Source organism: Pyrus communis, chromosome 17, assembly GCF_963583255.1.
Source record: "Pyrus communis chromosome 17, drPyrComm1.1, whole genome shotgun sequence".
Lineage (NCBI taxonomy): Eukaryota > Viridiplantae > Streptophyta > Magnoliopsida > Rosales > Rosaceae > Pyrus > Pyrus communis.
In genome coordinates, this window is record NC_084819.1 from 17,251,184 (window position 1) to 17,277,283 (window position 26,100).

Consider the following 26,100-nt stretch of genomic DNA (forward strand, 5'->3'; position numbering starts at 1 on the left):
CGCAATCATTTTAAATGTACATACATAGATATATATAGATCAATGAGTAGCAGTAAACACATTTACAAATTCATGTTCACAAAATATATAAATCCATGAATTTCGGCCCAACAATGTGAATCTTTGGTACATGTTATATAACTCTCAAACAATGGAAAAGATATTCGGGAAACAAGGAGGAAATGTGGAAGTATTCAACCTCCAAAAAGTTCGGACGAAACTTCTCACATAGGCATTATTCAACACAGATTAATTGGAATGCTTGTCGCACAAACTACAACTCCACCTTTTTCCTCCCATTTCTTAACTTGCATTCAAGATTATTCCCTCTGAGAGGGCTTTTCTCAAGAGTCTTCTAAACACACTATACATACCTCGTATCTGTATTCATATCCGTATTCATTTACGTTCAATCTTAATCTTGACAGGATGAACGATGCAGATGTGTCGAAGCAGATTCAGCAGATGGTCAGATTCATTCGCCAAGAGGCTGAAGAGAAAGCCAATGAGATTTCTGTCTCTGCTGAGGAGGTACTTTATAATACATTTCTTTTTTCTACACTCAAATGCAATTTGCATAGCATGCCAACTGCAATTTTCATGACTGTGATCATAATAATGTTGTTAATTTTGAGTACTTAGGTATTCTAAGTGGTGTAGTGTGGTCTTGCTGTCACGATCTACTGGTGGAATAAAAAATCTGCAATATCTACCGACAAATTTACTGAAGTATTTGATTAGGGGGAAATATCGATATACTAATAATGTCAAATCAAACCGTCAAGGTAATAGCTATGAATAGACTCCCGGAAGAGGGCATACAATATACATTAAAGACGTATGATCATTACGCATCAATCGGGTTATTCTATTCCATCTCACTGAAAGACAATAACTTATTATTCAAAGTCGTTAATAGCATGGTGATACATCTATACAAACTCCTACCCAAGCACATGTAATGGACCAGTAGGCAGTTATGCATCGCTTCGATTCGTTCCTAGAAAATTAAATTAGCAATCGGAACATTGTTTTTTTTTTTTTTACATTTGATTGCATAAATAGTTGATATTTATGGGGATTTTAATTTGTTTTCAGTAATTTGTTGACAGGAGTTTAACATTGAGAAACTGCAAATAGTTGAAGCTGAACAGAAAAAGATCAGACAAGAATATGACCGCAAGGCAAAGCAGGTGGACGTCAAAAAGAAAATGTGAGTTTATTTATTTCATTCATCCTCACTAAGCTAATCCATCACTTAATCTTTACCATTTTTCTTGAAAAGATTATTAGTGATTAATTAAGGGTTTGATTTTGGTGTACGTAGCGAATACTCGATGCAATTGAACGCGTCGCGTATAAAAGTTCTTCAAGCGCAAGATGACATTGTAAATTCCATGAAAGAATCTGCTGGCAAGGATCTTCTCAAAGTTGCTGATGGCAAGAAGGCATACAAGAAGCTCCTCAAAGACTTGATTGTTCAGGTACTCAACCATCGTAAGAAGAATAACTTTAAATCGTCGCTTATAAACCACGATTTAGTACCTCTTTAATGTTTGTAACCGGTTGTGTTTGTACGTATTAATCTAAAGTGCCGGAAATGTTCTTGAACTTGTATGTATATAGAGTTTACTGCGGCTAAAGGAGCCAGCAGTGTTGCTGAGGTGCAGAGAGGTTGACAAAAAGGTTGTTGAGTCTGTGTTGGAGGAAGTAAAGAAAGCTTATGCTGATAAAGCCAATGTTCCTGCCCCCAAAATCACTGTCGACGATCGTGTGTTTCTCCCACCTCCTCCGAAGGGTGGCGATTCCCACGAACCCTATTGGTATTCCTTTCTGCTCATTACCTCAGTTTTCTTCTTGCATTGATTTGTGCACATATATGCAATAGGCTGCCGTATGCACATTATCATTTTGTTTGGTTTGATTGTTTGGAAGTTCTGGTGGAGTGGTTGTGGCCTCCCAAGACGGGAAGATTGTGTGCGAAAACACCCTTGATGCGCGGTTGGATGTCGTGTACAGACAGAAACTGCCTGAGGTAAGATTAAGCAAAAGTATGAAGTTTCATCTGGACATTCATTCAGCACAACAGAATCGAAAAGAAAGCGAAACTAGGAAGAAAAACAAAACTCAACTTTACCTTGCATGATCAGTTCACTTATTTTCTTTCTTTCTCTGCAGATTCGGAAGCGCCTTTTAGGTTAAACCAGATGAGTACTTTCTTACAAGTGAGAAGAAGACTTGTTCTTTGTTGGTTTAGCAGTTTACTTCTGAGATGATGAACTTTTGCTTCCAGAAAATAACGGTTCTTAGCTTACTCTTAAATTAGGGTAAGCTAATTCATAATATGTTACATTCTTTACTAAAAACTCCGAATTCATGTGTTAGGAAAATAAAACAGACTTAAGAGATTCTAATTGATATTTCAAAGATCAATAGAACTACTTGTATAACATTTAGACCACCTTATTGATCACCTGAGGCAGGATTCGAGTAGAATCCATCTCTGTAAACAATGCGGTCACTAAATGTGATACATGTAGCATTACTCTTTGCATACGTGATACAAACTACAGGTTCCCTTCAAAACCTTCTAAGCTACCTGCAAACTACTTCTGAAGACAATATTTTTGTTAGCAGAGCAGCTACCTAGGAAACAGAATATCTTTTACTCCTGCCAGTTTTCCCCTCAGATCCCCGGGACTTCCGACCTGATTTCTTCGGTTTGCCTCCCGCTTGGCCATTAAAAATCCCAATCCTTCCGATCCCTTTAGAGAGTGAGGTCAAGAAGGTCTTCCCGTTTCCTGTTTTATCCATCATTCCTTGTTTCATAAACAACTGCTCTTTCTCCAATTCACTCAGCCTCACTCTCATTCTCGAAATCTCCAGCTTCAGTTCTCGGTTTTCTCTCCTTAACGAAGCGTAGTTGTCTCGAGGGGACATGGCTGCGCTTGGCACACCACTGCTTATTCTCTGCGAGGGGAACCCGTCTCCTGAGCTTCCAGACAATGCATTCTTCAAGCGGAGCTGCTCGAAGTACAGGACTTGCACTGTCATCTTCACTGGGAGTCTATCGTTTTGTGCAGCGTGATTGCAGGCTTCTTGAGAGAGCTTTTGGCAGTTTATGAACTTGCACAGCTTCTTGCATTCTTGTTCAGCCATCATTGAATGAACCTAATAAATAAACATCGAAACAAAATCAATTCAAATATAAAGGGAACTCAATCCAAAATCGTGCAACACAAAATCGAATAAAATCTACCTTCAAATATATATCCACAGCCCTATAAATCCCGTCATCAATCACACGTGCATAATCGGGCAGTATTTCAATCATGGCAATGAATTTTGGTAAGCTCAGGTAAGGATCAGGAGCAATTTCAGCTAGATATGAGTCAATAAGCTTTCCAACTTTCAACAATGAACCATGACTCGGAGAACCAAGGCCTTCAGACTCATATCCACAATCTTCGCTTTCTTCTTCTTCCTCAATCCGCTGCAGAAAATTCACCAGTATTCGATGAACGGTGTCAACATCATACAACGAACCCCCTGCTTGGATCGAGGGTATAAGGAGATCATCGAGTGAAACCATTTCCAACCGTAAAGCAATCCTCCTTTCGAGCTCAACCCTGCAGGCTATTGTTGCATCCACCATTATTGCCATTCTCAGCATTCCAAACATAAAACTCAGTGGCACCGAACAACTTTTCTCCGTTGGCATTAAGCTAACGAGGGTTTCCACAACGGTTTTCTGGTCACGTTCTGCCATGCCAGCAATTGGATTCACTTTTCCTGGATTCCAAATTTGACATTTTCCGACTCCCTTCAAGGATGCTTGAGCAAAATGCATCAAAGATGCAAAAATGCTATCCGGTCGAACACCTAGTCTTGTCATAGCACATATAACCCTTTGATAATAATCGATCCTCAGAATCGAGAGGTCTTCAACCCACCACTCAAGACGATCACTCTTAAGCTCTGTAGACTCACCGCCACAACTTAACATCGACAACCCTGATGCTAATTGTTCCTTGCAAGCATTCATGGCAATAGCCTCCACACATCTACTTGGAATTTCAACCTCCTCCGCTATAGAAGGTAGCGTCTCACACGTGGCAAGGACTTCTACTGACTTTTCGAGACTCTCAACAACAACTTCACTCAGATAAGTCTCCGTTCGTGCAATAAGGTTTTCATCCCTGTAGTCTTCAGTCATTTCCAAGTACTCTGCAGCGCAACGCAGATGGGCTACATTTACAGTTGTGATCTCAAAGTTTATGCCATAACAGAATTTCATTGCGAGTTCAAATGCCTGCGCCCCTCCTGGTATGTCGAGGAGCTCCAATTTTGCCGATGAATCCTTGGTATCTGCAACCATTTTCCGAATCTTTCCACTTCGAGACACCAGTGGAAACTTCAACAGGATAGAACCATGTGGGATTAGCAAAACAGAAAAATGCAATGCTACAGCTTGTATTACAATTAATTTAAGACCTAGAGTGTAGCAATAACAGGTAACAAAAAAACTTCACATTGGCAAAACAGAAGAGTGTACCTTATGCAGCAAGAAAGACTCTCCATCGACGACGATTGTAATGTCCCCGGCAACATCTGAAAAGATACTACATGAAACATTGAAATTCTAAGGTCAGCTGTATGAATCCTAGAACTCCATTGCGCTCAGTTTTGCACCAAATCTTCCGTTATCTCAAAGTACTTTTCCAAATGTTTATATGTTTTTGTCTATTATGTTAATTAATTAATTTTAAAATGCTATGTCCTGTCTAATATGCTAAATAATTAACGAACTCTGTGAGCCCCCACATCCAGGAATTGTACTTAAGAATTTTAAACAGAATCATCACCAAATTAAACTTACAAAACAAGCCAAATATAGAACCAAAAAAACAGTTGAAGAATTAAAATAGCAACAGAACAGGGTTGAGAAAATCAAAAGAAAACAAAAACATATCGTGCATCATATTATGCAAGTGATGAACACTAACAAAACTTAACAAAACATCGCGTAATTAGCATGCAGTTGATAGCTTAAGAGCTAAACAGAAGAAAGCATGCAGACGTAAATTAGGCCAGTTTAACTCGGGCCTTACACCCGAATTTAAATCCTCTATTTCTCTAGATTCGAGTAGTTTAGAACATCGCATTGTAAACGAAGAAAATAAACAGAAAATATTAGAAAAGTTGTAGAGTTACAGAGATAGATTACCGAGTGGTGAAGGAACTGCAGAGCTTAGGAGTTGGAGAGCGGTTTGAAAAAGAAAAATGGTTTTCAGAAACCATCCCCATTAATTCTCTTCACCACCACCAACTGCTGAATCTCAAACAGTGTTTTCGGATCATATTCATCATTCCTTCTGTCTTTTTTCTTCTTAATTTTACGTAAATAACCCGGTGGCGTTGAGAAATTTACGGTTGGACCGCTGCTCCTTCTTTTTATGGGGACATGCTCGCTGGTGCTGCAGCAGCCACCTTTTGCTTTTGCTTCTTATCATTCTTTTGTCTTGTATTGCGTTCTTCCTTTTTTGTTTTTTGGGTTTTATTTTTTATTTTTTTTATATTTTCAAGATAAACAGAAAAGAAATGCTTTGTTTGGTTGAATTTCGAAAACAGTGCGTCAGTTTCATGATATTTAATTTTCAAATAAATAGATTTCATGAAAGTTAATTTGTACATAAATTTAAAATTACATTAATTTTTTGTTCAAATAAATTACATTAAATTTTATTAAAGTATTTGAAAGTAAATTACCCAAGAAAAGCATTTGCAGTTTTTTTCCATTAAGTTGTTTGGTTTTAATTCGGGAGAGTTTCAAGTCGGATTAAATTGCAACTTATTTTGAATTTGTAGTGAGTATGTAGTTTCTTGGGTAGAAATTATAGTTTTAAAATTGAATTACAGTAATTTTTTTATCTAGACATTTAGACCTTTTCAACAAATTTTCTTAAACGATCAGAGAAAGATCTTGTTTTTTTAAATTTAAAATTTTCTTAGAAGACTTTAAGTTCGATTATGGATAAACGTAAATTCATACTAAATAATATTGGACTAACTCATTGTAAGCTTAACGTATTTTCTCACATTGTAGATAATATCGTAACCGTATAAAAAGAATAGTTGGGACCTGTATTATAATATTCTTTTTTGAATTAATTTTTTCATAAATGTATATTTGTAGTGGTGGGACAGAATTGGCACGGAAATCAATAAAGCTGGATTATTACAAGTACTACATTCTTCTCCTTTTCCTTCTCCCAAATCAATTATTTGTTTATCATATTCGAACACTAATATGGATCAGTGCTGAAGATAAAAAGCCCAAATGAAACCAACCGGCCTTATAAAACTTAAAGGCCTGGTGAAACAGTTTGGGCCACGGATACATACCCATTAAAAACCCTCCCCCTAATTTTAACATTTGTAATTTCTCTCCCGCATAATTTTTTCATGGGTAAACGGTTAAAATTTAACTAAATGAGATTGGGTGTGTGAACTGCACACCATTCTTTTGTAAAGCGCTGAGAACAACCCTCATTTTAACATATGACTTGACCCTTATTCTTTCGCGGTGATTTTTAAACGCATAAGAGTGTGTAAAAGGCGAAAAAAAAGTATTTTTATTATTTTTCTAAACTTCAAATGGAAGAATAAAAATATTTTAAAATTTTGATAAAAGGAGATTAAAGGGTGAAGGAGCAAAAAGCAAATATATTTGACAATTTTGTGTTTTTAGAGCTTAAGGTCACTCACACTGTCACACAGCTCCACAGCAGCAAGAAGAAGAAGAAGAAGAAGAAGAAGCAAGAAGACGATGCATACGCTGAGTGCTGCCTGCGCTTCCTATCCTCTGTAAGTTCTTCCCTTCCCACCCATCAGTCAGTCATTTTGTAATCTCGCTTCAACCCATGTCTGTTTATCGAACTGTCTCTTGGAAATTTTGAAAAATTTGGTAGCTTTGCACTTAATAACTTATTGGTAGGCTTATGTATCAAGAAAACGAGATTCTAACGAGCGTTCTTAGTTCGAAAACTGTTTAATTGCACAAAAGAATGTGTTAAAAGTAACCATTGGGGTGTAAAGTTAATTACTTGATGATGGTGGATTGAAGAAATGATGCAGCTTTTCGGCTATGTTCGTGGCAGATGCCGGATTGTTTCGTTTGAATCGTGTCGTCAAGCATCGGATAAGTTATTGTTTCCTTGCAATGTGAGAGAGCAGCTTGCCAAAGGTATGTAGTGATTGATGTACACTTGCTCATGTCTGCATAGTGAACCATGATCCAAGTTTCTTTGATCTTTTTCTGTATCTTTTGCAGCAAGAAGGATGCTTAAGGGATATCAACTCAAGGCTGGCTTTTAGGAATCCATTAAATCCGGGTGATTAAAAATAAAATGAAGTTTAGTCAGGTGAATTGTTTTAGAATCTTGGATTTGCCGTGTCACTTATTGCTCGATTGTTGAAAGACGGGAAAATATGAAGCCATTGAATGGTTTGAGCCCTCAATTAGCAAACTTGTTTAGAAAGTATGTTACTTTATGGATTATGATCCTTTTTCGTAGAGTGAGAGTTTATGTTTTGTTGGGCTTCAAAGATTAAAATGGTGCATCTAAAGGTTGCCTATTGGAAGTATGCTTGTACCACTTCTGCAGTTTTGAAATTGGTACTAATTGAAGTCTAAAACATCAAAAATGAGATATCATCACACGCAGACAGATAAGTTATGATGGTCGTTAACTCACTTCTTGTTGCAGTATTTTAAACAACACACAAGTAGTTGAACGGCCCTCCATGCTCCCGGAAGAGGAAGAAGAAGAACCTCTGCCTCAAGAATTAGTTCTCATTCAGAAGACTGAACCAGATGGAACAGTTGAAGAAATAATATGTTCTTCTGGTGGAGATAATGATATGTACGATCTTCAAGCCCTTTGTGATAAGGTAATTACGCTGTTGTTGGTGCTTCTTTTGCACATTCTTTTGATAGTGAATACCTTTTGGATTCCCGGTTGTGTATAACTCACTCTTGATGGGTCGGGAGACCACTTATTGTTGGATGCATTTTGCTTGATTGACCTTTTAGTGAAGTTTGGTCTGGCATTCTTTCGCCGTATATGAAATATAATGCTATCTATTTCTCTCTTTATCTATCCAATGGCAACATGTGGAGATGGTATGCTATCTTACATCTACTGGCGAAAGTCAAGCAACTTTAAGGTAATTTTTATAGGTAAGTTGGCCTCGGAGGCTGCAGACAAAACTAGCTGCAGCTTTGAAAAATAGCTACTTGGTTGCCTCATTGCATTCAGTTCGGAAATCACCTGGATCAGGTACATAGTGGATAGAGCATTGTTGCCTCCTTTTTCACACAATTGGTGTTGCAGTCTATATTATTTGACAGAAGGGAATGACCAGAAGAAGTTAATTGGCATGGCTCGAGCTACATCTGATCATGCCTTCAATGCCACAATTTGGGATGTCCTTGTTGATCCCAGCTATCAGGTATGCTTGTACATTGTGTGCTGGACTTAAAGCACTAATCACGTAACATGTTTTCATGATTGTTACCCATGACATCTTTATCGTTCAGGACCAAGGCCTCGGAAAGGCTCTTGTTGAAAAGAAGATACAGGCTCTTCTGCAGAGGGACATTGGAAACATTTCACTCTTTGCAGATAGTCAGGGTAAAACAACAATTATTTGTAGCGTTTAGTCTATTGTAATATCATGCCAGTGTGCTATTTAAGTTCAAGATTGATGAGCTTGTCTGCCATTGCCATACACCTTTATGTGCACCTTCACGGTGACATCATAAATGACTAGTCGAGTTTTTCACTTCCACCTCAGCTGTTGCCTGCTTTACCATTTTCAAAGGCATCAAAGTTTGGGTTTTTCACTTCTCATTGTCGTTGCAGTTGTAGAGTTCTATCAAAATTTGGGTTTTGAACCGGACCCGGAGGGCATCAAAGGCATGTTTTGGTACCCAAAGTATTAGTTCTCACTTCAAAAAGGTCAAGCTCGTAACATGATTGTGCTATGATAAATTGGTTTAGAGAGCAGGTGGTTAATCCGATGTGAAAGTTTATAATTTCCAAATTTGTGGCTCTATCCCTTTATTTTTACTTTCTGAATTCTCAAGTTGAAAATAAGCAGCTTATGATTGGAACACTCCTTCAAACCTTGACTAGGTAGCTGAATGCCTGGATGGTGAGTTTCCACAATGTCAAGATTCCAGTGTGTTTCTAAGGTAACATTCAATATCTATGTTTAAATTCTCACCTAAATTTTAGAAAATATTTAAAAAAATAATCAGAAGGGAAAAAAATATAGTTTTAACGAAATACTCTTGCTATTGTTCACTTTAACAAAAAAAAATTATTTTTACTCTAAAAAGTCACTCCTAATACTATTCATTTACAACACATTTTTGTCATTTTAATTAAAACTCAAAGTTTTTAAGCATTTTTCATTAGTTTTTTTTTTTTTTAAATACAATGAATTTATAAATTGAAGAGAAAAAAGAGAGATAAACTTTAAACTTGGAAATTGGTATATAGGGTTCGTATGGTGCTTGAGATTGGATGACTAACTATATTCAAGGGTGTCAAGAGAATAAATGAAAGAAATTTTGTCTGTGTCAAAGATAGAAGATGGATTAGTTGTTAAGGGAATTTATCCCTCCCAATACCAACAAAAAGGGTAGGATTAGAAGGAATAAGTTTTGTACTTGTCTAATCGCTTTAAATCTCCTCAAAATAAAAAATCATTCATCTCTACGTTTAACATACATTGAATTTTATGAGGTATTCACTCCAATTTGATTTTGTAAGGATTTGAAGGGGCATGTTTCCTCAAAAGTAGTAGATTGTGAAGGGTAAAGTTTTTTTTTTTTTTCACGGCTAATCCCTTCTAATCTCCTCAAAACTCGATAAATTTTTCATTATGATCGGAACACGGGTGTTACATCACGTGTTTTTATATAAGTGGTGAGAAATTTTATTTTTTAAGTTATTAATTTTTCAACACACATATTCCATCATTTGTATAATGACACTTGGTATACTACCCTGTGTTCTTGTCATACTAAAAAATCTCTCCTCAAAACAAAAAAGCATCGACCTTTTGCATGCAACATACCTTCAACTTTATGAGGTAGCCAATCCAATTCACTTTTGTAGGGGTCGAGAGTGAGAATTTTCCTTCATGTTCGAACCCTTCCGATCTCCTCAAAACAAAAATTCGATCACCTCCACCATCAACATACATTAAATTTTACGAGTTCTTCAATCTAATCCAATCCAATCCAATTCTAGATACCAAACGAACGTATAGGTCACCCAAACAAGTTGGCATCTCTCAGTGTACAATCCGAGTCGTGTACAGCTACAAGTTCCATGGGAGGTTGTGTATAAATGCAGGATTCGGATGGGTCATCATGTCACCATGTATTAATGCACAATTTGGAGCTCTTCAAGTTTGTTATCCTTGTAAGAAAGGACAGCAGAAATTTTCAAGATACTTTTGGGGAGGTCGGCTGCCTTTGCAATTAGTGCAACTGGAACCGTCCCATCCACATCTTTTGTTTCTTTTGGAGAAATTTTTTATTGTGACGGGAACATAGGTGGTGTATTATGTGTTTTTGTGTAAGTGGTGAGAAATTTTTTTTTTTTTAAGTTATTAAGTTTTTATAACACATATCCTACCATTTGTATAGTGACACATGATATATTATTCTGTATGCCGATCACATTGAAAAATTTCTTATTTCTTTTGGGTTTTTATTTCATGTATTTTATTTTGTCAATAAACCCTACAAAATGTCAGCATTGGATTTAGAAACGCTACTGACTGAAAAACATGTGTGTGGACTGTAAGCAAAGCAATTTGAATCTCTCTAAATGCAATTGGATGAAATTATTAAAGACTCTCTCATACTTATAAGGAGTCATCAATTTTTGACATAAAATTTGACTTTAGACAATTATTCTCTAAACTTTTTTAATTGGTCAATTCATCCCATAATTACTCTCTAAGCTTTTATAATTGCCCAATCTCTTCCGAAATTTAATTTTATAATTGTAGAAATGTAATTTTATCCCTAATCTGTTTTTTCTTCTTATTCTCTTCCGCCAGTTCACTTTGTATATTTTTGCTTGGATTTTAGGGTTTATGGGGAAAATTAAGGTTAAGAGAGGAAATTGACCAATTACATAAGTTCAGGGGGTAATCGGTTAAAATTAAAATTCATGGGGAAATTAGCCAATTTTAAAAGTTCAGTGAAGTAATCAATTAAAATTAAAATTTAAGGACAAAATTGTCAGCTTCTTACAAGTTCCGGCCAGGGAGAATCTGCCAATACCTCATTATTAAATGGCAAATGGGGACTTGTCTGTGACTGGAAAGAAAGAATAGAAACTTCTTCTTTCTTCTAAAGGCAAATGGATTGGTTGTAATTTTCAACTGCATATAATGAAATTTTAAAGACTGAGGAGAGAAATTTCACTATACTCAGACCAACACGATAATTGTATCTCACGCTAATACCGCATGATTGGATTGAAATAACCACCATCGGTATGAGATACATGGAAGTAGTTCCTCCCAATTGAGGCATGCACCTTGCCAATGTATTCTAATCTTCTGTTTATATTTTTGTGCATTAAAATCTTTTGAGTTATAAACTTATAGCTAGAGTTGTTAGTACAAATGGGTATTTAAAACAATTTTGAGGCCACCAAAATTTTATTAAAAATTCCAGTAATTCTGAAGGAAAAAAAAATATTTGAAAGTGCTTTCTGAAGAATCACTTATTAATGTTTATGAGTATTTTAAGTTTTTATGTTCAATATAACCATAAGTATTTTTGGTTGTCGTAGGCCACCTTTAGCTCTTTCAAAAAACAATCTTAAATAGGCCTTAACATTGAGACTATGCAACCCCAAAGCAGATACAACTTTCAATGTTCATGAGCACTGACATCAAGAACTTATAATTCAAATAGTTTAGAACATTTACATCCGTCTCCGAATTCACACGTTCGATTCTCTCTGCACTTAGCATATAAGCATAAAACAAATAAAACAAAAGATCTGAATCTGGTCAGTTGGATATGTGGTGACCACCAACAGCACACAAAAAAAGGGTTCGTGGAAATCTTAGGTAATGTTGGTACACAAAAGTCAGCGTCTCCCTAACGTGGCCTAAATGTGGAAATTGTCTTTGCCTTTACACCCACCAGCCCTAAAGACAAAGCAGACGCCGTCTCATATTTATTTGATCCCTTTCACAACTTTGGACTAAAAAAACATTAAATCAAAGAGAACACGAAAACTTACTCCAACTAACTGTGACGATCCACAACGCCATAATTCAGTGTTGGAATTCATGATCAAGGTTATCACGAAGACAAAGATATATCAGGACTTCATGTACTTCGTCCTTAGAATCCTCCCCGTTGACTCGGCTTCGATTTCGGAACTGTGTTCCTGTCCCTAAGTACCTGTCTCATAACTCATAGGTCTCAAACGAGTCTCAAAGTCCACCACTCACACTTAATAGGTATGATTTTGTTTTTTAAATCGACAAGAAAGCTTTTACTGTTTCTGTTTACCCGAAATTGTGAGCTTGAAACTGTTAGCGGTTTCCTTATCTCTTTTTATCTTGTTCTGTTGCATGTTTTTCTAGTTTACTTCTTATGAAAGAAAGTCGAGATTTTTAGGTAATTTGTAGGTTGCAGTTACTTATTTGGAGATTGCTCATTTGGGTTGATTCCATAGGGTGTTAGAATGTCGAAGCTGAGAGCTTCTGGATGTGTCATTGCTCTTCTGTGTTCTTCCTTCTTCCTCGTTGCGGTTGCAAAAGTTACAAATCCTTCAGAAGGTGAATTTTCAGTTCTATTGGTGCTACTTTATATTATGCAATTGAAGAGTGTAACTTTTGGTTTGTGCCCTTTTGCAGTGAATGTGTTGAGAGCAGTCAAGAGCAGATTAATTGATCCTAGAAATCATCTAAGGAATTGGGACGATGGGGATCCTTGCGAATCTCATTGGACCGGAGTTTTGTGTTTTAATGCTGTTGGGGGTGATGGATACTTGCACCTCCAGGAACTGTATGTATTTGTTTTCATATGCTCAATTTCTTTTAAATAACATAAATGCCGTCTCGCTGAATTTTGGTAATCTTAATTTGGTGCAGCCAACTGCTGAATATGAATCTCTCAGGAACTTTAGCACCTGAGCTTGGCCAACTATCCCAACTTCTGATATTGTGAGTTCTGTCATCTCATAAACCGATCCCTCCCATTCCAATTTTTCGAAGGGTTCTTCTGATTACCTTTAGTTATTTTCTAATTAGATGCCATTTATTTTTCGCTCTGCTGGCAGAGATTTCATGTGGAATGACATAAGTGGCACTATACCTAAGGAGATTGGAAACATGACATCCTTGACACTCTTGTAAGTTGAGTTCGTGTTGTTTTCTCGACATCTTTTTGTACATCCGCCCTTTTTCATATGCTTTCATGTAAAGAAATATCAACATATTTCACTGTTTAACTGTACACAATTTATTATCTTTTTATTGTGATGCATTTGTGTGCAGGCTCTTGAGTGGAAACAGATTATCCGGTTCCTTACCTCCTGAGCTCGGTTATCTTGCAAATTTAAATAGACTACAAGTCGATCAGAACAATATGTCTGGTCCAATTCCAAAATCATTTGCTAACATGAGCAGTGTAAAACATCTGTAAGCACATGTTCAAGCTAAATGATAAATAATGTCAGGTTACGTTTTATGTTTCTCATGTTTGACAGGTTCGTGTATCTTGCTTCGCAGCCACATGAACAACAACTCCTTCAGCGGTCAAATTCCGCCTGAGCTTTCTGAAGCACTCACTCTTCTTCACCTGTGAGTTTTTATATCGTCTTACTTTTGTATAATTTCATTGTGTTGTTTTTGGAAATTGTTCTGTATTTATACTTGTTGACTGATTCCTAATTGTGTCTATTTGACACGAAATTTTACAGGCTCCTTGATAATAATAACTTGTCCGGATATCTTCCACCAGAATTCTCCAACTTACCAAACCTGCGCATTCTGTACGTCCTAATCCAACTACCGTCTGGATTTTTAATTTGGAGTACACTTGTTTCCTTTTATACAATCTTCATTGGTAATGTTTTTTTCCCTTTGACCAGATTTTCTTCATCATTGACGGAAATCATTTCTTTCTTTGTATGTCGTTCCTTCCATTTTTCAGTCAATTCGATAACAACAACTTCAAGGGGACTGAGATTCCATCTTCTTATGGAAACCTTTCCAGATTAGCAAAAATGTAAGTTTATGTTATTAGTATCTTGCCTTTCTTTGAATCAGTATTCTGGTTCTCGAGATGCTTTTGGTGCTTTAATTTTGTGTTAGTTACGCATAAATTTGCTCGGAAGGATTGCTGATACCTTCTCTTTTTTCCTATTTCTGGTTTGGCAGAAGTCTTAGGAATTGCAGTTTGCAGGGAGAAATTCCCGATTTTAGCAGGATACCTCACCTTAGTTATCTGTAAGTACAGATATGGTTCAAAGACCTTGAATCGACGCTATAATGCGTTTGTTTACCCTTCAATTTATGCTTCTATTTTCTGACCTTGACTGAGTTCTTGCCACAGAGATCTAAGCCACAATCAACTAAGTGGACGCATACCATCGCCTAGACTTTCTGAAAATGTGACAACAATGTACGTATCTGGCCCGACTAAACTTGTAACTTGTTATAGTCATACGTCCCATTGCTTCATCAGTATGCTAACTTCAAATCAATGCTACATATGAAAACTATAAAATCTTACTAATTGTAATTATCTGTTTGATTTAAGAACTTATCCTGTTAAAATACTTTTTATTTATCACAGCGATCTGTCAGACAACCATCTTAACGGCTCCATACCTGAGAGTTTCTCAGAACTTCCTGCTCTTCAGAAAGTGTAAGACTTTGTTTACTTGCCCAAATCTTTGTTCCGTATTTTAAAATGCCGGGTGCATATGGTATTATATCAGATGCTTCGGATATGTCTCTTCAACATTCAAGTGTGATATTCTTATGATTCTACTGGAAGAATATTACCGTGCGGTTATATGAACTCTGGATCTGATTCTTATAATTATTTCTATTACAGATCGCTCGACAACAATTTTTTGACCGGCTCTATCCCTACTATCTGGCAGAACATATCTTTCAGCAGAAAAGCTAGACTTGCACTGTAAGTTCCTTTAGCAAAAGACTAACATAACCATTTGAATTAATTTTATTTGATTTCTTGGAGTGCCTTCCCATTTATATTTTTAGTGTATTTATTTATATGTTAGCTAAATATTGCAGTGATCTTCGGAACAATTCACTCTCTAGCTTATTGGGAGAGCTAAATCCTCCCGCAAATGTCACCTTGAGGTATGAAAATTATTAGCCAAGTTACACCTTGTTTTACTTCTGTAATTTTTTACTTATAGCAGCTTTTCTCAGGCTTGGAGGAAATCCTATCTGCAATAATGTAACAATACCAAACATTGGGCAGTTCTGTCGACCTGAAGCTGGAGACGGGATTTCTGATAACTCGATAAACTCCACTCAACCAATGACCTGCCCTATTCAAGCATGTCCAACAGACTATTTTTACGAATATGTCCCATCTTGCCCAGTTCCATGCTTTTGTGCATCACCTTTAAGAGTTGAATATCGTCTGAAAAGTCCTAGTTTTTCATATTTTCCTCCTCATATACAGAATTTTGAAATCTACTTAACTCGTTCTCTCAACCTGCGCCTTTATCAATTATCAATTGATTCATTTGTGTGGCAAGAAGGGCCTCGTTTACTGATGCATTTGAAGCTTTTTCCTATGTTCATCAGTTCACACTCGAATATATTTAATGTAAGCGAGGTTCAGCGAGTGAGAGGCCTTCTTACATCATGGGAAGTTCCTCTAGTTGATTTCTTTGGACCCTATGAGCTTCTCAACTTCACTCTGCTGGGACCTTATTCGAACAGTATGTATTTTATCTCAAACATCTTCTTTTTTTTCCAAAGTCATCTGGATATTTTGGTTTATTTTGCTATTCGCTTCGCATTGGACTCCCTTATTTGTACGTGTTACTAACTTTGAGAAATTGATTCCTTGGTAGCATGTCATAAGGACGAGAACATGTTTCTTATTCTTGGTTGAGTAACTTATTTATTTCGTTGTTATAGTGATTGTTGACCCGCAAAAGACGAGCATTAGCAAGAGAGCTTTAGCAGGCGTTATAATAGGATGCATCGCTGCTGTTTTCATTATATCTGCAATAGTAATGCTTCTGACCACAAGATGTTTCAAACGCCGTTACCCACCTTCACGGAGACATTCATGTAAGTTCTTAATTGTAATTGATTAAGACCAAATTTTGAAGATGTTATTCCGGTCTGACTATCATCCTAGAAAGTAGAATGAAGTCCTTACCGCTATTTGCAGCCTCAAAGATCTCTATGAGAATTGAAGGTGTAAAGGCGTTCACTTTCGAAGAAATGACAGTAGCTACTGGGAATTTCGATACTTCAACGCAAATTGGACAAGGAGGCTATGGGAAAGTTTACAAAGGTATTTTGTCTGATGGCACAGCCGTAGCCATAAAGCGTGCAGAAGAAGGATCCTTACAGGGTGAAAAGGAGTTCTTGACTGAGATAGAACTGCTATCAAGGCTACACCACCGAAACTTAGTCTCTTTGGTGGGATATTGTGATGAAGAGGAGGAGCAGGTACGAAGCTTGCAGTCATGATCAATTACTCATTGCTATTGCTTGCACTGTAAGTTTCAGCTCCTTTTTTATATGATTTGTTTGTTCTTGTTGCTTGTGCAGATGCTGGTTTACGAGTTCATGCCTAATGGTAACTTACGCAATTGGCTTTGTGGTACGAAAATTTCCATCATTCCCAGTTTCTTAAATGCCTACTCCTATTCATGTGTGTGTTTTTGGATACTGTACTCCAACATCTCTTCTTAAGTTCTGTATTCGCTATGATATGACAGCTAAAGCCAAGGGAAGTCTGGACTTCACTATGAGGTTACGCATTGCATTAGGTTCCGCTAAGGGCATCCTTTATCTTCATACCGAGGCAAATCCTCCAATATTCCACCGGGATATCAAAGCCAGCAACATACTCTTGGACTCCAACCTCGTGGCTAAAGTGGCGGATTTTGGACTCTCGCGACTTGCGCCTCTGCAGGATGATGCAGGGATCGGGCCTGCTTATGTATCTACGGTTGTGAGAGGAACGCCGGTATGTTAAAATCATGCAAAGCTAATGAGCTCACTGTAGGATTACGAATAACTCTTTTTTTTAATCATACATTGCAGGGTTACCTTGATCCAGAGTATTTCCTGACCAATAAGTTGACAGACAAAAGCGATGTCTATAGCCTAGGAATCGTGTTTCTGGAGCTCCTTACGGGCAATCAGCCAATTTCACACGGCAAAAACATAGTTCGAGAGGTACCATTGAAACATCACTTCTTTGGGATTTCTGTTGCTAAGATTTTGTCTTACGTAACAAAATGCATCTGCTTGTATAAAATTTCAAACACAAACACTAGTGTTCGGCGTGCTGAAACAGATTATGTCTCAGCACACCGAGCACTAATATCTTAGCTGATGCTAATAATCGTGAAATTATATTCATTTTTTTTCAGGTGAGTCTGGCTCATCAGGCAGGGCTGGTGTTCTCGATCATAGACAGCAGAATGGGTTCCTATCCATCCAAATGCGTTGAAAGGCTTCTAGATTTGGCCCTCAGATGTTGTAATGAAAAGCAAGACAAGCGGCCTCATATGCCGGAAGTGGTGAGGGAGCTCGAAAACATACTCAAAATCACGCCGGCAACTGACACCATATTTTCACCATCTACTTCCTCGTACAGTGACCAATCACCAACCTCATCGTCCTTATTGGCTGGAGACCGATCCTACACGTCCTCCAGCCTGGCAGGAAGTGATCTAACCAGTGGTGCTGTCCCAACCATAGTGCCTCGATGAAGAAAAACTCCCCTCGCACGCTGGTCATGTGACGCTGCACATATTGGTGGTACGCAAAGAAGTAGAGCCTCAAGAGTCTCGTATATGTTTGAACGTATGGTGCTTCCTTCGTTTTGAATAAAGCTCCTTCTCCGACGACGACGACGACGACGACTACGACAACAAAAACACGAGGTTCGGGTGTTTCTTTTAACCCTTGTCTCTGTTTATCGGGACGTAGAAACAAAAGCAACATGGTCTTGTGCTAGTGTAGTAACAGAAGAACGGTCGTTTCTCTGCTTGTTTTGCACGTCAGCCAGTGCTTACCAAGACAAATATAGCTATAGGCAAAAAGTGCACTCTCTTGCCCTTGTTTTTGTACTACTAACAATCTGAAAATACAAGAGATGTATTCAACTGAGAATTTGAGAGATTTTAATAGATTTTATAAATATATAGATTTTTATGGAGTTTAATTGATTTGTAGAGATTTCATATAAAATTTTAATTCAATTCTCTTGAAATTTCATAGAAAGATGTGAGATTTGTGAATGCTTAAAATACACTACAAAATCTTTCAAATTCCTTCTAATTCCTTAACTTTCTCAAATTATTTACGATCAATTTCTAATTGAATATACCTAAAATATTATAAACTTCTTTAAAATCCTAATGGAATATTTTCGAATTCAAACCTTCAAACCAACGGATTCAATTTCGCAATCCCTCGCGCCTAATCTAAACCCTCAAAACAAAAACTCGATTTCAAATACCAAGCGGCTACGTTTTGGGTACTGGAATTCGCGCGAGTTGTTTCCGGCCGGACGCAAGTGCACCGTCTCACCTCTCAAAGGCCGATCTTCCTCAAAACCGCCGTTAGAGCTTCAAACCGGAGCGTCGCGGCCAGGTCTTCTTCTCCGGGACTCTACTCCGCCAAGCAGTACGAACTCACGGTTCCCAACGTCGACTTGGTTCTAGAGGACGTCCGCCCCTATCTCATCGCCGATGGCGGTAACGTCGATGTTGTCTCCATTGAAGACGGCGTCGTTTCACTCAAGCTGGAAGGTGGGTTTGATTCAATTCTGTTTTTTTTTTTCCTATGAATTTTTTTGAGAAATTATAACAATTGGGAAAAATATAGGTAATTGTGTGAATTGCAGTCCAAACCTGAACTAATTTAGTCCTACATCTACAAATCTATTTGTAATTAGTGACTGCTAATCAGATGAATTAGGTAAATTATGAATCCTTTAAAATAAAATTAACATGCTCAGTCTCTATTTTGTGTTTGGCCATAATAATTTTTCGTTACGGTAGGATTAATGATTTAATGGGGTTGTGTTTAATCTTCTTTTTCTTCGGAGTTTAAATTAAAGGGTTGAGCTTGATGGCTTTACTCTTTTCTTTTTTGTCTTTCCTTGGCTGCATTCTGTGTAAAGTTCAAATGGGTTCTTCAATTTTTTTATTTTTTATTTTTTATTTTTTTAGAGTTTTCTTGGGTAAAGTTTGGTATTTTATGGTGATTTCTCATCTGGGTTTTCGAATATGAGTTTTTAGATGCTTTTTTTTGTTTTTTTCTAATTTTTAAATTTGTTTTTTTGCTATTTAGTGTGAGAAAATGGCTTCAAAATTGGATTTTTCAATGTTTGGGCAAAGAAAAACAGGAAAAGAACACCAATGGTGGTGATAATGGAGAAACCCTTCTTTGCGGTAGAAATCAACGGTCCATGCGTCAGCATTCAGCCCAGTTTATAAGAGTAGGGGTCAAAGTGAAAACCAGTGACATGAGGATTTGTTTAATTTTATCAAGTTTTGTATTGAGGCAAAACTCCTCTCATATAACATAGTTTTAAATACTGATTAGTATATCTGTAAATAGGATTGTGAGTATGGTTGTATATATGAAGTAGTAGAATTGGAAACATTGTTGTAAACCTGCGGCATCGCGCAGACTTTTTTGCTTGTGTTTTCTAGAGAGTAATTAATTTGACGATGATTAAATTTTTTTAACAAATAATATTATCTACATTAAAGGAAAGGAGATGATCTACACTAAGGGAAAAGGGGATGAGTTAAGCCTTACAATGAGCTAACAATAATGTGGTTCAAATTCACCTTAGCGAAAATCGAACCTATGATCTTTCATTTATAAATGAAAAAGAATACCACTAGATCATAGTACTAAGTGGTCAAAAAAAAAAAAAAGGGTTCAATTACATGTTTTATTTGTGTGTACTTGTTAATTTCCTCCAAATCCACTAACCGTACCACATAGAAGTTTGGAGATGGATCTCGCATTGCTACTTTAGCAGTTAACAAATTGATTAGACGATGAAGTTAACGGAGTTTGTAAGTTTGTTGAATGTCAAAACTTTAAATGTAACGTAAGAAAATTAAAACCTACACCCATAACATAACTAAATCTAAATCTACTACTTAGCCCAAAAGGGACTACTCTAAATACATGTTTTGGCAAAAAGAATTTGAGAAAGCTAAGGGGACTATTTTAAAAATGAGGTTCTTTATAGACTCTCAATCATCATATTTTTTGTATAATATTTATATTATTAGTAGGAGAATTGACATTAAATTATAACATGACAGATAATTTATACATAATCCTGAATCCCACTTTAAAAAAGCCACTCTAGCATTCGTCAAAAAATTTTACATTTTTGTGTCTATGTTCTGAGTCCCTGGTTTTGGGCAAAACCAACGTGCTGAGTCCTCTGACGTGAACCATAAAATTCCAATAAAGTCCCACTATTTTTTTCTTTGTGCTATTAAATCCAAATCCCACCCAAAGAGTGGACCACCAATTTGTACTCCCACAACTCCAAGACGTTGAATTTGAATTTATTTCATTATCCCCGAATTCGACGTTGCCTTACTTATTTAATCAAATAATTTAATTTAATTTCGAAGCCAAACTCGACGGAAGGGGTTCATTCCCAGGAAACCTTTTCTGTCGCCGTCTGAATTGCGGTTGACTGACGTCTCAGTCAAGCCCCCGCGCTCTGCTCCTTTTCTTCCTTCCTTCCTTCCTTCCTGGGCCTCTTTTGCTCTATCGGTAAGCTTTTCGATTTCTCCATTTCCTTAATCTGATTCCCAATTTTGAATCTAGGGTTCTTATATTTTGTTTGATTGCTGTAATTTCGTCAGAAAGGAGAGGAATTTGGTGAAATTTCGGAAAAGGGTACTTTGATGAATTGCTTAATTTCAAAACTAAGGCCCTTAATTGTTGTTTGTTTATTGTTTTGGGCATTGACACTAAGGGTGCTTGAATAGTTTGAACTTCCTTTAGTAATTTCTGTAGTTTTAAAGTTCGATCATCTATTGGATTCTGTATTATCACATTGTTTGTGAAGGTGGTGTGGGCTATATATCTCTGACCTTGTGATGATCTCCAAAGCCAACGTCCTCTACTGAGGCCTTCAATTTTCGGGTTTCATTAGGAATTTTGTAATGTTTGTCAGTGAAGGTTCATCTTTTGTGTGTTATTTAGTGCTAAACTAATCAGTAATTTACGTATTTTAGGAGATTTTTTTTTGGTTTAATTGTGAGCTATAGTTTCACAACAATATTCGGATCAAAGTGTGTTTTTAGTGTGTGACTGAGGAATGTGGAAGTGTTATTGCATTACTAGTGTAGTGATGCCTTTGGCAATCTGCAGGGTTGACCACAAGGCACACATCAAGCTAGGAATGGTGTCTTTGTAAGTGCTACGCTATCGCGGAGAAGTGGCATCGGATGGTTCAATAGAGCCCAGTATTTCTGATTGCATTCAAGAGAAGAATACAGGCGGAATCTCTTAATATCCTGAAGGCTGAAGTTATGACCTTCACATTTAGAAAAGTTCTATTATTTTCGCTGTTCTCCCTAGTTCTCTTTGGGTACACTACATCAGAGATTGAAAATGAAGTGACGCAAAAGCTGAGATCTGCTCCACACAAAAATGTGAGAATTAATGTTATTGATGGTACGGGTCAGGAGAATGCCATAAATTTTGAGGTTTCAAATAATGGACTGGGTGAGGTGAAGAGCGCAAACAGCAAAGTCTCAGTCTCTACTGTTGCGTTATTTACGTTGGCAATGGCTGCTGCCACAGGTTTAGGTGCAGTTCCATTCTTCTTTGTTGAGCTTGATCCACAATGGGCGGGATTATGCAATGGGATGGCTGCTGGTGTAATGTTGGCTGCAAGCTTTGATCTTGTACAGGAAGGACAAGGCCATGGTGCACAAGGCCATGGTGCTGGGAACTGGGTTGTTGTTGGGCTTTTAGCTGGGGGCCTTTTTATTTGGCTATGCAAGCAGGTATTGAATTGGATCCTTTATTTCCTCCGTCGTTTATGTCTTTTCCATTTTGGTAAATGTAGTTGCTTCTTCCCTTTATACCAAATCTGGTTCCTGTTTCATAGAATTCACATTTCAATTGCATTTTGCCAAGATGTTTATTCTCAGTGTTAACATGTGTGATTACTTTCTGAACCAGCAGTATTATCTATTTAAAAGTAAAAAACAAAAAATTATATATTTTTTGGTGCCAAATGCAACATCTCAAGAAATTTGAATAAATATGCCTAAGCTGTCACAGTCCGTAAACATTCCTTTCACTTATTTATCATTTTACGGGGGAGGACAAGCATGTTGAAAAATGGTAAGATGTTTTCTAGGCTTTCAATTTTCGGATTTTATCAATTAAAGGGCTTATCTTTTACATAATGCTAGAATGCAACAAGCTCTCATTATGTTTTACATCGTTATATTATATCTGGTTTCAGTTTCTTGAGCAATACGGAGAAGTTAGTATGTTAGACATCAAAGGTGCAGATGCAACTAAAGTTGTTCTTGTGATTGGAATAATGACTCTTCATTCATTTGGGGAGGGCTCTGGTGTTGGGGTTTCCTTTGCTGGCTCAAAGGGTTTCACTCAGGGCCTTTTGGTTACTTTGGCTATTGCTGTGCACAATATACCAGAAGGCTTAGCTGTGAGTATGGTGCTTGCATCCAGGGGTGTTTCTCCGCAGAATGCCATGTTATGGAGCATAATTACCTCATTACCACAGGTAACTTGTTAGTTTTTAAAATTCGGGGCATTTGAGAATATCTAACCAACTTTAGGTGAATCGCACGTTGTGCCTCTTTACTTAATGGTCTCCTACACATATATTGTTGTTGCAGCCCCTTGTAGCAGTTCCTTCATTCATATGCGCTGATGCATTTAGCAAGTTCCTTCCTTTCTGTACGGGCTTTGCTGCTGGATGTATGATCTGGATGGTTGTTGCGGAGGTACTTCCTGATGCATTTAAGGTAAAATTCCTCACGAGACTTCTTTATGCTGGTTGTTTCTTCACTTGCTTATATCATTTGCAGTAGACTTTTGAAACCTTTTCTATTTACATTATCAAAGCTCCGCAAGGTTCTATTTTCCATTTTTAACAAAGTAGCTTCTTTTGTGTTGTGCTTGTAGGAAGCCTCTCCATCACAGGTTGCATCAGCAGCTACTCTCTCTGTTGCATTCATGGAAGCTCTTAGCACTCTTTTTCAGAATTTCACCCATGATTACAAGTGAGTACATTTAATGTTGAGGGAAATCGTGTCACTTTTGTTTTGTAGTTTAGACTGTGTCCTCTTTTTCGACATGCTTTTTTGACTTACAGAATGTACTATACACCTGACCTTCGGAAGTGCTCTTATCTTTGACATGTTCTGTGTTGCAGCTCAGAGGATGCTTCTGGCTTCTTTGTGTCATTACTTTTTGGTCTTGGACCATTGCTCGGTGGCACTGTTCTTGTCGCCTTTGCATTAGCTTTCCATCTTCAGCATGCTCTTCTGATGGGTGCAGCATCTGGCATTGCCTTTGTCCTTGGTGCCTGGAGACCATTGCAGCTACTTTTTTCATTAAAGATGGGATTTCTATCTGCTATATTTCTGCTTGCAATGGGAGCTGGATCCGTCCATATTTTGAGCTCTAGTATTCTGAAGCTCGCAGGTCGCAAAAAAACTTCGGTTCATAACTTACCCACGGCAAATGGTTTTCCAGTGAGCATTCACACCCTCCAGGCATTCTTGTCATGTGGAGCAGTTGCCTTTCATGCTTTGGCCGAAGGGCTTGCACTAGGAGTTGCTGCACCAAAAGCCTACGGACTCGGGCGACACATGGTCCTTCCTGTCTCCCTACATGGACTCCCTCGGGGTGCAGCTGTGGCTAGCTGCATATTTGGGGCTACTGATAACTGGCATGCAGCCCTTGTGGCGGCTGCTTTAATTGGATTCGTGGGTCCAATATCTGCAATAGGAGCAATACTCGCAGGAATTGATTATAGCGGATTAGACCATGTGATGGTTTTTGCTTGTGGGGGACTGCTCCCGAGTTTTGCAAAAGTAGTGAAGAGAGCGGTGAAGTTGGATACACGTAAAAGTAGCTGTGGGATTCTGATTGGTGTGGGGTTTGCAACTCTCTGTCTGACTTGCACGAAGTTGGTGTGCTTGCACACACCTTACTGCAATTCTGCACCAGAGGCCGTCAGATGAGATCGTGCTGCAGTTCATGCAATGTAACTTCTTAGGTTGAAGAACATCATCCATGCTCCATAGCATACGAGTTCGGCACCTCTGCTTCGGAGAAGTATACTTTTTGAAAAATTGGAGAGATGCTGAGAGGCCGGAATAGTGGCTGACACCAAAGGAAGGATTAGAGAAGGTTTTGCATGATAGCGGAGCTCGTCTCGTCTTGTACAAACATTAGAAAATAAATTTATGTTCATTTATGTTACAGAAAAGAAATGAGAAGGTTGAAGCTGAATTTTTATCTTTAAGCAGTTCTTGTTCAGACAGCTGATCTGGAACAACGGAAGCAACGGCCGTTGTGTCCATCGCTCTTAACATTTTTTTTAACAAAGCGATATTTTGAATTACTGTAATCTACGTGGGTGGAAAGAGATTGGCACACTGCTTCGGTGGCTCCAAACTTAAATCTTTGTTACTGTGGAAAAGACAGAAGTGCTAAGACTCACTCCAATGGTGGGCTATGGGCTAAATTTCCCTCCAAAATTTCCCCCCAAACTTAGTCCAACCCAAGGGAAAACTTTGGGCTAAAAGCTAAATGGGGAAGCGAGGCCAAATTCTGTCCAAAATTTAGCCCAAAAGTGGGTGTGGGCCCCATCGAAATGTTTGCTTTTCAGAGTTTGGGCGCCAAACACAGCCCAACCTAACCCCCAACGCACCTAACGCGTGAGCCATCCGACTGCGGGGGACCCACCCACGTGGGCCTGTCGGTCACGTTCCGCCTTGCATCCAACGATCTTGATCATCAGGCCGTTGGTTAATCCAACAGTAAAAAAAAAAAAAAAGATTGGTGAAAATTTGGTGTTGAACGGTTGGTGAATTGAAAGTTAGCCTAGGGTTGAAAGATTGGTGAAAGTTGAAGGCTTGCTTTGTGGAAAATTTAGTGATTTTTCAATATTTATCGGAAATTTTTTTTAGATTAAAATATTCATAAAATTAATTTACGATAGTCTATATATCTATTTTTTTTAATTTAATTTAAGAAAAAAAAAGCCTAAATTTATTATTTAATAATATCGGGCTAAAATTTTAGGCCATGACAGTTGGAACGGAAAAATTGTTTCTAGACTAAAAGCTAAATTTTCCGGGTTAAAAAATTTAGCTTTTAGCTTAACCATTGGAGATGATCGGAAATCTAGTGAAGGGGGCGCCAAATGTGGGTCGACATGTCGTTTAGTATTTTACCAATAGTTAGGTGAAGTGGACACACACACCTACCACATTGAGAACGACACCACAAGTCATGTTTTCTTTGGCCGGCAAGATAGTCAACAAATCTAACCCAGGAAAAAACAAAAACTTCACCATCCATCAAGAGCACTGTTTCATTTCATGCGAAATTGTTTAAAATATAACTAAGAAAATACAAAATGCATCCATTTTTCTTGGAACTCAAACTCAACAACCCAAATGCGTGTGATTTAACGCTCGTAGAACAAAATATACATGAGCTTGGTCAATTGACCAGAACAGCAAACTCGTTTCCTTGTAG

The 26,100-nt window shown here is 37.7% G+C and overlaps 4 protein-coding genes and 1 long non-coding RNA gene across 8 annotated transcripts; 4 read left to right on the plus strand and 1 right to left on the minus strand.

Moving 5' to 3' along the window:
• Positions 1-429: 429 nt before the first annotated feature.
• LOC137722119 (V-type proton ATPase subunit E2-like) lies at positions 430-2,307 on the plus strand. Its single transcript, XM_068461098.1, has 6 exons — positions 430-531; positions 1,113-1,213; positions 1,328-1,484; positions 1,627-1,823; positions 1,936-2,035; positions 2,179-2,307. Exons 1-6 carry the CDS (start codon positions 430-432, stop codon positions 2,200-2,202), a joined length of 681 nt encoding a protein of 226 aa, XP_068317199.1. The 3' UTR covers positions 2,203-2,307.
• LOC137723142 (BTB/POZ domain-containing protein At3g08570-like) lies at positions 2,233-5,492 on the minus strand. The gene is made up of 4 exons (XM_068462313.1): positions 5,228-5,492; positions 4,556-4,622; positions 3,260-4,414; positions 2,233-3,171 (listed from the first exon to the last, which is right to left on the minus strand). Exons 1-4 carry the CDS (start codon positions 5,305-5,307, stop codon positions 2,647-2,649), a joined length of 1,827 nt encoding a protein of 608 aa, XP_068318414.1. The 5' UTR covers positions 5,308-5,492; the 3' UTR covers positions 2,233-2,646.
• Positions 5,493-6,772: 1,280 nt separating this feature from the next.
• On the plus strand, positions 6,773-10,704 carry LOC137723784 (uncharacterized). Its single transcript, XR_011066962.1, has 5 exons — positions 6,773-6,867; positions 7,161-7,953; positions 8,243-8,514; positions 8,603-9,259; positions 10,326-10,704. It is a non-coding gene; the product is annotated as an uncharacterized lncRNA (long non-coding RNA).
• Positions 10,705-12,335: 1,631 nt separating this feature from the next.
• LOC137723107 (probable LRR receptor-like serine/threonine-protein kinase At1g06840) lies at positions 12,336-18,458 on the plus strand. Of its 2 annotated transcripts, XM_068462268.1 has the most exons (21): positions 12,336-12,570; positions 12,789-12,891; positions 12,970-13,120; positions 13,207-13,278; positions 13,395-13,466; positions 13,612-13,755; positions 13,846-13,917; positions 14,037-14,108; positions 14,270-14,344; positions 14,497-14,565; positions 14,672-14,740; positions 14,915-14,986; positions 15,179-15,262; positions 15,382-15,450; positions 15,523-16,043; positions 16,246-16,401; positions 16,505-16,788; positions 16,891-16,942; positions 17,061-17,311; positions 17,389-17,523; positions 17,721-18,458. In XM_068462268.1, the coding sequence occupies exons 2-21, from the start codon at positions 12,798-12,800 to the stop codon at positions 18,060-18,062; spliced, it is 2,856 nt and encodes a 951-aa protein (XP_068318369.1). In that variant the 5' UTR covers positions 12,336-12,570; positions 12,789-12,797; the 3' UTR covers positions 18,063-18,458. The 2 variants fall into 2 exon arrangements, with proteins under 2 accessions (XP_068318369.1, XP_068318370.1); XM_068462269.1 differs by lacking the exon at positions 12,336-12,570 and having other exon boundaries at positions 12,650-12,891.
• A 277-nt stretch (positions 18,459-18,735) lies between these two features.
• LOC137722431 (putative zinc transporter At3g08650) lies at positions 18,736-24,859 on the plus strand. Of its 3 annotated transcripts, none has more exons than XM_068461433.1 (6): positions 18,736-19,106; positions 21,715-22,355; positions 22,823-23,107; positions 23,223-23,351; positions 23,512-23,609; positions 23,762-24,859. In XM_068461433.1, the coding sequence occupies exons 2-6, from the start codon at positions 21,876-21,878 to the stop codon at positions 24,573-24,575; spliced, it is 1,806 nt and encodes a 601-aa protein (XP_068317534.1). In that variant the 5' UTR covers positions 18,736-19,106; positions 21,715-21,875; the 3' UTR covers positions 24,576-24,859. The 3 variants fall into 3 exon arrangements, with proteins under 3 accessions (XP_068317534.1, XP_068317533.1, XP_068317535.1); XM_068461432.1 differs by lacking the exon at positions 18,736-19,106 and adding an exon at positions 20,837-21,111; XM_068461434.1 differs by lacking the exon at positions 18,736-19,106 and adding an exon at positions 21,112-21,237.
• The last annotated feature ends 1,241 nt before the right edge of the window (positions 24,860-26,100 follow it).